Source organism: Scardinius erythrophthalmus (assembly GCF_964197995.2).
Source record: "Scardinius erythrophthalmus genome assembly, chromosome: 9".
Taxonomy (NCBI): domain Eukaryota; kingdom Metazoa; phylum Chordata; class Actinopteri; order Cypriniformes; family Leuciscidae; genus Scardinius; species Scardinius erythrophthalmus.
Window position 1 is genome coordinate 11,682,993 of NC_138229.1, and position 14,377 is coordinate 11,697,369.

The 14,377-nt window shown below is 35.5% G+C and overlaps 1 protein-coding gene across 1 annotated transcript in view; it reads right to left on the minus strand.

Annotated features, from left to right (window-relative positions):
* epha4b (eph receptor A4b) overlaps window positions 1-14,377 on the minus strand; it is a 138,936-nt gene that overhangs the window by 30,574 nt on the left and 93,985 nt on the right. The window contains exons 9-11 of the mRNA XM_081374875.1: window positions 3,069-3,136; window positions 2,646-2,771; window positions 1,402-1,587 (exon numbers count right to left, since the gene is read on the minus strand). Coding sequence (XP_081231001.1) covers window positions 1,402-1,587; window positions 2,646-2,771; window positions 3,069-3,136 — 380 coding nt within the window. The remainder of the gene's footprint in view (window positions 1-1,401; window positions 1,588-2,645; window positions 2,772-3,068; window positions 3,137-14,377) is intronic.

Consider the following 14,377-nt stretch of genomic DNA (forward strand, 5'->3'; position numbering starts at 1 on the left):
ATTTATGTCCTAAAATTTTACAAGTATTTCCTTTTGGTTGTAAGAATAATAAAATGTCTATAATGCTATTTAAAGGTTAGTACAACATTCCTAACAACATTCTTTGCATTAACAACTTAGTAAGAATGTTGATTTGTAATGTTCTCCATGTTGCTAATACTACTTAATGTTTAAAAGCCAACAATATTATCACATTCTACTCAAAATACTAGTGGTATTCAAACGTGCAAATGTCACTGACAGAATGTTCTGAGTGTTTTTTTTTTTTTTTTTTTTTGCATGTTCCTATCAGGGTTATTACAGTTAAATGAAACTAAAACAAATTTTTTACTTTTTAAAAATAATAATATTATTAATTGAAATATAATAAAATAGAACAAACTTAAACTCATTTTATTCCCGCTAGTTGCCATGGGCACATTTCTCATGTTATTTTTTTTAACTTGATGTACAAAAATAACTCAAACTAAAACTAAAAAAAAAATTATTAAGAAACTATACAGACATAATTTTAAAACATATAAAATTGACAAAACACACAACAAAATTACTAAAACTTTAACTAAAAATTATCAAAAAATAAAACTATTCCAAAAATATGTATAAAAAAACTATAATAGTATCTCAATTGTACTAACACTGGCTCCTATACTTTTGCTAGGGTTTTTTTTTTTTTTTTTTTTTTGGTGGGGTTGCCTTACGGCCCAAGTAAAAAAAAAAAAAAAAAAAGATAATCTACCAGGTGAAAATCCATTTGCAAAGTAACAGACCTCTTCTCAACAAATACAATTCGAAAAGACATTTAACACTTAGGTTTACTTAATATTATTTTTTAATGTAATGTCAACGTCCTGCATAACATTCCCTAATGAAAAGTTTTCAAGGAGCCAAACATTCCCTAATGAAAAGTAAACAGTTAACGGGTACATTCAGAGCAAGAATGTTTAGTCAAGCTTTAACTGAGAATCTAGGCTTGCTCTGCAATACATCTGCTGTAGCGAGCCAATACTCTTGTGTGGTCAGATCCAACTCAACAGATCCATTCAGGTGGAACAGTGGAGCTCTGTTCCTGTCCTCCCCAAGACTGAGCACATCAGTGAGTATACAGCACACCTCCATCTGCCTCTTAATCACAATGCCATGAAAACACTTTGTGACCACTGTGGCGGAAAAAGGTTGTTGGTGTAGTCACAATAATCATTTTTTGTCACACTTGCGCTATTCAACCACGCACTGAGCAATGAACTCAAGTGTGCAATTGAAATCTGAAAGCCCTTTTGAGAACAGCTTATTTTTCCCTCAGTGTTTATAATGCAGTGTATGGTTACTTAAATGTTTCAGTCGATCATTTTAAAAGCCTTTGGGTGAAGGTGAACAAGAAAGAACATGTCAGTCACTTACATCTGGTAACGACTCCCTCCAGTCGGATGATGTTGGGATGGTCGAACTGTCCCATGATGCTGGCCTCGCTCAGGAAGTCCCGCCTCTGCTTTTCGGAGTATCCTGCCTTTAGACTTTTGATGGCCACGTAGATTTCTCTCTTGCTGGGGAGCTTCAGACGGCCACTGCAAACCTCACCAAACTCACCTAGGGAGCGACACACGGCTTCCATCAGCGTCAGACTATGACAGGCTTTTGAAGGAAATATGCATACATAATATCCACTTGACTGACTTTGGGCACTGATTTATATAACTTGATATTTCTTTATTTTAGTTAATTTTTCTAAATATTGTTTTTTTAATCATAAATATAACAACATTTAGTGAGGTTTATGTTTTAAAAAATAATTTATACAATTATATTACATATTTTAAGGATTTTTTTTAGTGAGAAGAAAGGCAAAACACTTTATCAATCAATCTATCTATCTATCTATCTATCTGTCTGTCTGTCTGTCTGTCTGTCTGTCTGTCTGTCTGTCTATCTATCTATCTATCTATCTATCTATCTATCTATCTATCTATCTATCTATCTATCTATCTATCTGTCTATCTATCTATCTGTCTATCTGTCATTCTGTGCAGGATGTCAGATGTGTTGAATTGGCACAGAGAGAGTTTGGGGAAAGCTGTGCTATGTGATGGATAACATCTCAGCCAAACAAGTCTGGGTTAAACGTGTGTTATGTTCTCACACAAAGAATCTAACAACATTTCTAAATGGTTTCGTTTAATTCAGATCTCCTAAAGCACTTAAGAACTCTGATGAACACTATTGAAGCCAAATGGAGAGAAAGAGGAAATGAGACAGAGAAAGAATGAAAGAAGCACAAAGTACAATTTTTTTTTGAAAATGCAGAAGCAGACATTCACTCACAGAGAAACCGCTGAGGAAAATGAGATTTCAAAGCGAAGTTCAGATCCAGAGATATGCGGTATTAATAGGTCAGTGTTTCAAACAGCAGCTTTATGCCGGAGGATTACAGTTGGCAGACGTTGTATAATTAGGGCTCAAATACAAATCTCTATTCTTTGACATACATTATCAAAGAACTGCAACTTGCGCCCTTAAAACATTCAGAAAAAGGTTTTATGAAGTGAACAAACCCTAGTGTGCAAGTAGCGACATTTGTATAATGTATATTTGTGATTCAAAGTGATTTTATTTCCACAATTTGGTCTACAGAAGAGTCATACTCTCACCTGCACCTATAACTCTCTCTATACGTATATTAGAGGCATCGATTTCCTTGGCAAAATCTCGGACGGCTTGATTTGGGTCCTCATAAGTGTGGGGGTGAATGTACGTCCTGCTTCCTGGCAGTTTCACTGCAATAAGAAGAAGAAGAAAAAAAGATCACATATGTTTTCACACAGGGATTTTGAGTCCAAGTGAAAACCAAGACACGACTGGACCATAAACCCAAACGGTCTCCTAAAAATGTTGGAAAAGATAAACTCCACAGTGAGGTTGAGCATAAGAGTTTTTGATTTATATCCCACTCTCATAGCTGGAAGAGAGACCTTTTACATTTATGTTACCTCTAAAAACAACCATTTGTTTTGACAATCCATTATGTATGAGTGTTTTGTGTGTTTGTGTGCGAGCTATTTTGGCCACCGTACCTCTCCCGTTCTGAAACTGCATTTTTTCTTCATCTGGATCTTGCTTCGCTTTGATGTAGCCACAATGTCTGAAACGCATAAAAAAGATAAAAAAATCACCTATAAAAAGGTGCATTTTATAAACCAGCCATAAAATTGCAATTCAGGACTCGAGAGTGAGGAAAAGATTACGATTATTTCCATGCTGCTGAAGGAGATGAAGTTTCCTTCATATAATAGCCTCAGCTGTAACATTAATCACTGTTTTCCAGTCTGTATATACTTAAAAGTCACCATGAAAAACATAATTGAAGATTCTTATATTTTTACAGAATGTTGCATTCAGATCTGCTTCCATTTAGTTAGTTACGCCCAACTTCCTACGATCCAATCAATTCCCGAAGGACGAAATCAAACCAGCCCTACATTTTTTTTTTCTCATTCCAAAAGCTGTTTCAATCGGATATACATCATAATAGGGAAGAAAAGACTTCAAAACTTCCCTTTCATGCTGACTTTAATTGAGTCTGAATGTGTTTGAATGAGTATGCCACCTAAAACATGAATACAACTGTTAAAATTCGAGTCTGAATAAGTGTATGCCCTGATAAAAGTTTGTCTTTGCATATATATGTGTGTGTTGAGCACACTAGCACATCTGTGAGTAGTCTCTGAGGGCACGTTGGAATGTCTAAAAATACCCACTGGTGTTCTGGGTCTCCGTGGGTATGATTCTGAAACCGTCTGCCTTCGCCTGCAGCAATATAGTGCAACATACCCAGTATAAAAGCTCCTGGAACATTTTAAACATCGCAGTCATTTGTCAACTAATTGCAGTTGCAGTTTACGCAAAAAAAGTTTCCTGAAGTGCGTTTCCTGAAGGCACATGGTAATGAAATTATAATAGCAGTTTCACATTTTTTAAGTGAACAAGTATGCCTTTTTATACAATCCTTGCATAAGATCAGGCACGTGCACAGGTAGGGCTCAACCTGTGCAGAGCACATGCCCTTTTTGCCCTCACACTCCGAAGTGCCCTTTTTTTGGTGGTGGTTTTTTTTTTTTTTTAATCAATGCTATTGGTCATCCTTTACGTCTGTCTGTCTGTTTTACAAATATTTAGCCAATGAAAGTTCTTAAACCGAGCTTGTGTAAATCTTATTCGATCCTCAAGCTGTCAGTAAGCTGATAACTCCGCCTCCTCTATATTCACTGAATCAACTGAAGTTCCACAAGCAGCCGCACAGTAGACAGCAGCTGAACGAAGTTTTGCGAAGGGTAAATAAATATCTTGTTATTTGAATAAGTACTACTAAACACTATGTCTATAAAGGCTCATATTTTATTTATTTGATGACTCACTGACTGAGACATGTGGGACGTCGCCTGAGAGAGAGGTCTAGGCTAGCATTTGCCATCTAGTCATAGCCAATGGCCTACATAGCCTAACGCAAATAACTTAAATATCATGTGCATACAGTAGTATTTCATCTTTTATAAAATGCGATTTTGGCCAAATGTATTTTACAACAGGAAAAACAAACTAGTTTGTAACCTGTTGATGAAAATGTAATGTGATACCGCCTGCGCCAATGACGGACAAAAAAATGCACATTTGCACACATTCGCTGGTCAAAAACTATATATTGATAAGTAATACAACAACATATAATTTGTTTTTACCATCGGAAAATCAAAACAGGCGCGCCCCCGCGCTGTTTCGTACTGGAACTTACACAAAGCGATCCTCATCACCTAGGTAACATATTTCTAAGAAATTTCTTCTTTGATTTATGATTGCTGATACACTTAATTTATTAACATTTAGGCTAATCATGTTATGGTAATAATATTTAATTATGGTTAATTCAAGGCTGTTAATATGCATGTATTCGCTATCTAGCTAATTTTTAATCTATATTATTCTATACTCTCCGCTCATCCTCACATGTATAAAATGTAGTAAAACATGGTTTTACTACAGTAATGTTGTAGTAGTAACTAAAAAAAAAAAAAACATTACAGAAGATCACTGTGAAATCTTTATATTGTATCATGCAGAATGTAATTCATGATGTAATAATTCATTCCAAGGCTTCATTTATTTGATCCAAAATACAGCAAAAACAGTAATATTGTGAAATATTTTTAGTGAATAAGAGACCTTCAAGAGACCAACATCCCTTGTCCTCCACAGCACAGTATCAAATTTTTGCCAGGTAGGCGGATACATGTTGGATATAGTAAAGGCATGGCTTTAGTTTCTTATAATCTGGAATTGATTTGGACATAATTACTCAAATTATATTTCAAAATAGTTTGTCAAAAATACTTGACTCATTGCTCTACCTTCCCCTCTTCTCAATGTCATACATAATCATGGTAACCAAAAAATACAAATTAGCTTATAAAACCAAACAGAATAGCTAAAAAAGAGAATATGAAGAGTTCAGATGCAAAAGCCTCTAAGTGCCATCTGAAAATTTCTTCTAGAATGATCATTTTTATCAAGCTCGTATATTTAAGTTCAGTAATTTCACTTAAATGGCAATGAAAATTAGCTATTAATTGCCATTTAAGTGAAATTACTGAACTTAAATATACAAGCTTGATAAAAATGATCATTCTAGAAGAAAATTTCAGATGGCACTTAGAGGCTTTTGCATCTGAACTCTCTCTCTCTCTCTCTCTCTCTCTCTCTCTCTCTCTCTCTCTCTATATATATATATATATATTTATATATTTCTCTGCAAAGTTCATAAAAAAGTGCATAAAGTTCATTAAAAAAAACAGAATTTTTTAGCTATTCTGTTTGGTTTTGTAAGCTAATTTGTATTATTTGGTTAACATGTTTATGTATGAGTCAAGTATTTTTGACATATATTTCCATAAATGCAATTTAAAAAAGAGGGAGTACACAAGAGCAACAGAAGGTTGCTGTTGTATTTAGGTTAAGAGGCCCTTAAAACCCTGTTTATCTATATTATCTATATTATTATTATGGTTGTTATTAATCGTGAATAAATCTAAAGCTTTTGAGACTATTATTTTGTGTTATTGAATTTGTCATGAAGACGTGACCATTTCTTCCTTTTATGTAGGCTTACTAAATAATTTTGATATAAAAAAAGGGAGGGGAGTGCCCTTTTTCAGTTTCAGCACATGCCCCTCAAAAGGTCTGTGCACGGCCCTGCATAAGATAATCATAAACATGTTTGACTCTGTGTCTGTGATGGAAGCTTGAATATGAGACTAAACACAAGCTCAAAATTCCCTTGTGAAATCAGGTTTCTATTTAATATAGAACAAAAATAAAGGGGAGGTCGAGTTGTTACAGGATTGATGTAGTAAATAATTAAATAAAAATAAGGTGCCAGTAATTAAAATAATAAAGTAAAATAACTAAATAAAATAAACATTCAGCATGAAGTTGAATTAATTAATACGTTTAATTAAAAAACTTTTTAAAAATCATTCAACATAGCACTTCCTATGGTTCCTATATAAATCCTTCAGCTTATAATTCCTTCTATATAATTCTATAAACCAATATGGACGCCGAATATGACTTGCCTTTGAGTGTGTCTAGAAAGCCATTTATTTTCCTCCGTACCTTACAGCAGGTCATGAGGATGCTTGACTGAAGATCTTCTTGAACCGAATCAGCCTCCGCATCTTCCCACGTGTAACTGCCTAATCTTTTATGCTCCTTTGCAAACAGCATTACGCTTTAATGAGAGAAGCTATGAGGGAATTACATTTCCTTTCTTCAGGTTCTCTTCTCCCCTGTCCCTGAGCCTAAACTCCCCTCGGTAATTTGTCTCGAAGTAAGAATCACTCATGACAGCTAATCTGAGAAGAAAATGTAGAACTCTCTCATTACAATCAAGGACTAGTACATTTTAAAATCATATTTTGATTATAATTGGTTTGGGGCGAGTTCCAAGGCTCCCGTAATAAGCGTGCTCTCCGTTCGGCGCGGCGAGGGAACGGCCGAGCCTGTGATAAGAGTCGGCAGAAGGGAGACAGATGAGCTGGAGGCTTCTGGCTTTTAATTTGGCAGTAATGATGAGGCCATGGCCAGTTGGCAGGCTGAGGCTGAGTTTGAATGATTCTGTCTTTGGCAAGTGCACCTCACTCACACACACACACATACATACGTGTGTATGCACCACATAGTGGAGTCGATTCCCAGTGTTCATCATGCTCCATCACTTCTGTTTGATGCTGATTTTATTTGGCTGAATCAAACACAAGCTTGTCATCATGTAAACGCCACTAATTGGCTGGACGGATGGATCCCCCTGTGCATGTGTGTGTGTGTGCTAGCTGTGTGACTGTGGAAACCTCGACTCATATTGTCATTGATGTCAAGGAGAACGAAGAAAAAAAAAAAGGAGACAAATGTGCCAAATAAACAAGAACGGTAGGTTAAGGTCATCAAAACTAGAAAACACGCCATTCATTAAGATCGTAACTTTCTCTTGTTGTTTTATGAATGCAATCTGACAAATGTGATAATATCAGCAAATATAACAGCTGTTTATTATGATAGCACTCAGCTATGCTGTCAGGAAAATGACAAGAGCACACCAAAATACTGTGTGTGTGTGTGTGTGTGTGTGTGTGTGTGTGTGTGTGTGTGTGTGTGTTGTGACAATGATTTTGCATTCATTTTTTCTAACGTTTTGTTAGGCTGATTATAATCCAAAACCATCATCCATCCATGAGATGTTTAAAAGTACAACAGTTACATCTGCACCACTTTAACATCTTACTTTCTGAAATACAGGTGTTATTTTGTCATGTCATTTTATGATAGATAGATAGATAGATAGATAGATAGATAGATAGATAGATAGATAGATAGATAGATAGATAGATAGATAGATAGATAGATAGATAGATAGATAGATAGATAGATAGATAGATAGATAGATAGATAGATAGATAGATAGATAGATAGATAGATAGATAGATAGATAGATAGATAGATAGATAGATAGATAGATAGATAGATAGATAGATAGATAGATAGATAGATAGATAGATAGATAGATAGATAGATAGATAGATAGATAGATAGATAGATAGATAGATAGATAGATAGATAGATAGATAGATAGATAGATAGATAGATAGATAGATAGATAGATAGATAGATAGATAGATAGATAGATAGATAGATAGATAGATAGATAGATAGATAGATAGATAGATAGATAGATAGATAGATAGATAGATAGATAGATAGATAGATAGATAGATAGATAGATAGATAGATAGATAGATAGATAGATAGATAGATAGATAGATAGATAGATAGATAGATAGATAGATAGATAGATAGATAGATAGATAGATAGATAGATAGATAGATAGATAGATAGATAGATAGATAGATAGATAGATAGATAGATAGATAGATAGATAGATAGATAGATAGATAGATAGATAGATAGATAGATAGATAGATAGATAGATAGATAGATAGATAGATAGATAGATAGATAGATAGATAGATAGATAGATAGATAGATAGATAGATAGATAGATAGATAGATAGATAGATAGATAGATAGATAGATAGATAGATAGATAGATAGATAGATAGATAGATAGATAGATAGATAGATAGATAGATAGATAGATAGATAGATAGATAGATAGATAGATAGATAGATAGATAGATAGATAGATAGATAGATAGATAGATAGATAGATAGATAGATAGATAGATAGATAGATAGATAGATAGATAGATAGATAGATAGATAGATAGATAGATAGATAGATAGATAGATAGATAGATAGATAGATAGATAGATAGAACAATTATAGAGAGACAGACATTGGATGGATAGCTAGCTGGATGGATGGATGGATGGATGGATTAGATGAAAATGTGTGGATTCTATGCTGCATACGTCAATAGGAAACATACATTTCCATTACATGGTGTGTATGCGGATATTGAGGAGCACAAATCTTCTAAATCTGTTCTCACTGTACGTCTGTATGGCTGACAGGCCTCTCAGGAATCTAATGAGAAAAAGAGCATCTTGTATTGACAAAACGTCTCTCTTTGACGAACAAAGCAGTGAGCATCATCCTGATGAACGACTCCAATCTTCCAGTGTTCCTCCAATAAATGAGCGAGTGCTGCTTGCTTTTGTTCAGCATGGTCTCTGCTCTCTCAGTACGACCTGAACAACATGAGGACAAATCACTTTGTGTTGCCTAATGCACTCTCGCTCTCTTTCTCCAGAACATTCTGCCCCACAGAGGAGACAGATATGAGATGTTCGGTTTGCCTGCTATTGCACTCTGCTGACGGGAGTGGAAAAAAGCTGTTCTCGCTCTATGCGAAGGTCTAGCATATTTCAGGTTCATATTTCCTTATTCTCTGAGTCGCACACTCAATTTACATATCAATTTACCTTCCTGGTCTAATAATGCTGTCACACGAGCACCGTTTTTCACGACGGCTGTCCTGCAGACCATACCATTGCTTCTAAAAAGAATAGTTCACCTAAATATGTAAATTATGTCATCATTTATTCTCCCTGATGTAATTCCAAACCCGTATGACTTGCTTTCTTCCATGAGGCACAAAAAAAGATTTTTAAAATAATATTCCAGCCACTTTTGCCAAAATACACCAAAAAAAAAAAAAAAAGAATAATAAAATCTGCCCATTCAAATCACTCTCCTGAAGCTATTCAATAGCTTTGTGTGATGAACATATCAAAATGATATTGTCAAAATCTGGACATCCAACCAAGCTCTCATTGACATGTTCACGAGAGTTCATATTAGAAGTAAGAATATCAGAATAATGAACGAATCATCACTTTTCCAGAGGTGTAAAAACCAACCTGAAAACCATACTTGAGTAAAAGTACAGACACCTTGCAGCGAAAATAACTCCATTAAAATGTACCAATTCCAATATGATTTGAGTAAAAGTCTTAGAGTATTTGATTTTAACAGTCCTTAAGCATTTTACTCATACTGAATGTAGGGCGAAACATACCAGCGAAAATAAGAAACAGTTGATATTTTCTAAAATCTAAATAAAACTGCACACCTCAAAATCGCAATAAACCAAGGAAGACACAACAGCCTCAGTCAAGCTCAAGTACATAAGTAAACCAATATCCTTCAAAATGGTCTCGTCAATATAGTGGATAAATAAAATAATGTTAAAGGAGAACTCCGGTCAATTTTAACATTGAGCTAATTTTTTTGTACATTTGGAGTGCTGTCAATACAGAGAACAACGACAAAAATCGGTGTTGCCTACACCAAGTTATTCTATTTTTAAAATTTGCACCCTGTTGACTTCAATGGGGCAAGTACTAAACCTGCTTTTAGCCTCTTAAAGGTCCCGTTGCATGCGATTCCATGTTTCAAACTTTAGTTAGTGTGTAATGTTGCTGTTAGAGCATAAATAATATCTGTAAAATTATAAAGCTCAAAGTTCAATGCCAAGCGAGATATTTTATTTAATAGAAGTTGACTACAAAAAACGGCTCGATTGGACTACACCCCTCTACATCCTGCATTAGTGACATCACCAGAACCGTTTCTTGACTAACCTCCGCCCACAGGAATGCTCCCTCAACTCTACTGGCTACTTGCGCACTTCTTATAACTTAGCCTACTGTGTTTACTCAGCTCTTACGGTGATTTTCTGAAGTAAAACTGACGCTTCATCTTTTGTGTGATGTACAATAAACTTTATTAAACTCATCAGTATATGTTTGATCATCATTCAGACAGCAGACTTGTAGGCTATTAATAAATAATGGATACATACAAGCAGATGACAAATACGTTATAATAACCGTAATTAAACTACTAAACCATACCTGTTTCATCTCTATACAGCACTCTGACTCTGTAGGCATTATTGTCCGACTCGAAATGAACACCGTTACTGAGAGTTTCTGATATTATCATCATTCCGTGAGATGAATTTTTCCTGACAGACTGAGCACGAGCTCATGAAGCTCCGCCCCCTGTGTCGTCCAGCAGCACCTCATTTGCATTTAAAGGGGACACACTGAAACGGCTCGTTTTTCTGAGCCCCAACAAATGTCAATTTAAACATGCTGTAAAAAATGATCTGTTGGGTATTTTGAGCTCAAACTTCACATACACACTCTGGGGACATCAGAGACTTATTTTACATCTTGTGAAAAGGGGCATAGAACGGGACCTTTAACATCCTTGATGTGTCATTACAAGTGCACAGAAAATGTGAGTGATTCCTTCAGAGTGAACACGAGTGAATCTGACTGCAGTAGATGTGAAAGATATGTGTAAAAATGATGTTATTTAAGCCAGCGCAAATACCTGTGTTTACATCCTGTTTTCGGTCTAAGTCCAAAGTAGTCGATTGCCGAGTTCACGCGCATAGGTTTAGTTACCTATGATCACGCGCGTGAACTCGGCAATCGACTACTTTGGACTTCAACCGAAAACAAATTACAAGTGCACATTTTCTGTGCACTTGTAATGACACATCAAGGATGTTAAGAGGCTAAAAGCAGGTTTAAAACTTGCCCCATTGAAGTCAACAGGGTGCAAATTTTAAAAATAGAATAACTCGGTGTAGGCAACACCGATTTTTGTCGTTGTTCTCTGTATTGACAGCACTCCAAATGTACAAAAAATGAGCTCAATGTTAAAATTGACCGGAGTTCTCCTTTAAGTAAAATTAAATAAATCAAAGTCTACTTGCACTGGATGTTCTAGTTTCGGTCTCATCACCGGCTGCAGTCATCATGAGTTCATCTCCAAATCAAACACCTGCGATTCAGCAACTACCTACTAATGCACTTACATTCACGTAAAGTAGCCTTGCTGACAAGTTTAGGTGAGTAAAGGCAAAATACATAAGATATAGTACCGTCAACGCCCTTAGATGGCAGAATCACTTCTCTATAGCAGAAACAAGTTAAAGTTAGATGCCATGCAAAATAATCAGTAAAACTACAAAGTAGCCAAAAAGATACTCAAGTACTTTTGGTAACTAATTACATTTACTAAAATACACTTACACTTTTTCAATTATTTGATTGATTCAGTTCACATAACTGTCTAACTGATTTGTTCACTTATCATTTTTGTTTTGTTTTTTAAACATAGCTATTGCATTGCTTCAGAAGATTTGGAATGTGGAATGCCAAGTTGTACGGACCACTTTTAAGTTTGTTTGTTTGTTTTGTCATTAACTGCACCCAATCCTCCTTCCTTTTCACTGTTTTTTTTTTTTTTTTTAAGTTAACCTTTTTTCTATAGCTTTTTGATGATCTCTTATACAGATTCAGAAACAGCTTTATTGGCATAGTAAAGACCAAAGTTCCAATATATATATATTTTCCACACAGTTGGAAACAGTTCCAATAAATATATATTTTTATGTTACAAATGTATATATAAAAAATGCTTTACTTTTGAACCCACTATTCAGCAAACAATCCTGAAAAAAATGTTTATCACATTTTCCACAAAAATATTTAACTGTTTTAACTCTGATAGTAATAAGAAATATTTATTGTGTAGAAAATCAACATATTATAATGATTTCTGAAGGATTATGTGACTAAGGAATGAAGTAATGGCTGCTGAAATTCAGCTTTGCCATCATAGGAAAAAATATAAAAAATTAAAACAGAGCTGTAAAATTACTGTGCATTGTAATACTATTTCACATTATTACTGCATTTTTGATCAAATAAATGTAACAAGAGACTTCTTAAAAAAAAAAAAATCTTACAGACCCCAAAATTTTTAAGGGTAGTTAGTGTACATGCATTTGAAAAAGAAAGAAAAGATATAAAAAATTCAATAAAATAAAAGTTGTAATACAAATGTAAGGAGGAATAAAACAGCGTGTTATGGTTTGTTTGCCATTTTATGCATGTCACGCAACATCTCAGTTATTCTTCTCTCTTATCTGACCTTTTCACTTTTTAGAACTTCCATCGCCATCGTTTCTCCTTTCCTTTTATCTCTCGCTATACTTTCACATCTACGTCTTGACACTCTTTGAGGGCTCGAGTCGGAGCAGGGGCTGACGATTGTGCTGACAGTGTGCTTTCTGCTCGGAGCGCTCTGCTGAGCTGCAGCATACTAACACTATTGAAATGAGACTTGGGGAGAAAGTGATCCACTGTAACAGGAACCCAAGAGCTGTAGAGCCCATTCCCATCAGCCCCTGCCCTGAGCGGCGAGCTGACTAAGGCACTTTTTGATTCCCCCATCTCTGCGAGGTGCCTGGTGTGAAAAACGGTTCTCTCCAAAACAGAATCTCTTCAGGATCAAGAACGCCGGCCAGACAGAGACAGCGGCGGGATCAAACGAAAGGAAACTTTCTCCTCTGCGTCACCTCGGGTGGATGGGTTTTTACACCGAGATGCCTTTAGAAGAAAGTTTGATACCTTTAAACTGAGTAAATATGGATGTAAAGGGAAGGCTTTGAAACCAAACAGTCTCAAATTGAAATGTGAATCTAATGGAAGTTCAAAGGCTGGAAAGATGCTAAAGAACTTCTCAACCTTGACAAAACTTTCTCGAAATTCAAATTTTTTACGATAAACAAGCTGCACAAATGAGACATATTTCAGATGAATAGGAGGCTTGATATTCAGAAGAGTTGATCGAGACTGTTTGGTGCAAGTGGACTACAGAAATTCGAGGATGGCATTCCATTCATCTCCATTAAAGCCTCCCTAACCACATGTCCTTGCCAACTGATTCTAACTGACTTAAAATTAGGTGAAAAAGAAAATGGTTCAGATATTCCCATGACTGCTGCTGCTCTTACCCTCGCGCTCCAGCAGTGTGCTGAATTACGATCACCTCATCTGCTTTAATTCATCCGGCGTCTCATTTTACAAACACAAAATTACCGCCTTAGAAATGAGAGCAAGAGAGTCTTCATGAAGTAAGCCATTCGCTAAAGAGTAATCAGTGACTGTTTGGACAAAGGTATGACCCTTTGAAATATCAGCTAGTTTATTATAAACTTGAAATTAAAACTTCCTTTTTAAACTTGATTTTTATTTAAACGAACATGCATGTTTTTCGTGGGCTTCTGCAAAATACACACATCTGACCTCTACGCTGACCTTTTCTACTGATCTGTTCCACCCGTAAAACATTCTCCTCCTCTCGGAGTGATGAATGGCATGCGGTCTTAAATGCTGACTTCCTGTTTGGCGCGCGTCTGGGCTGGGGAAGAGCTGTAAAACCTGAAAGGAGCCTGCAAAGGGCACAGCATGAAGTTATTTCCTCCCATAATGCTTAATTGCTTGTTT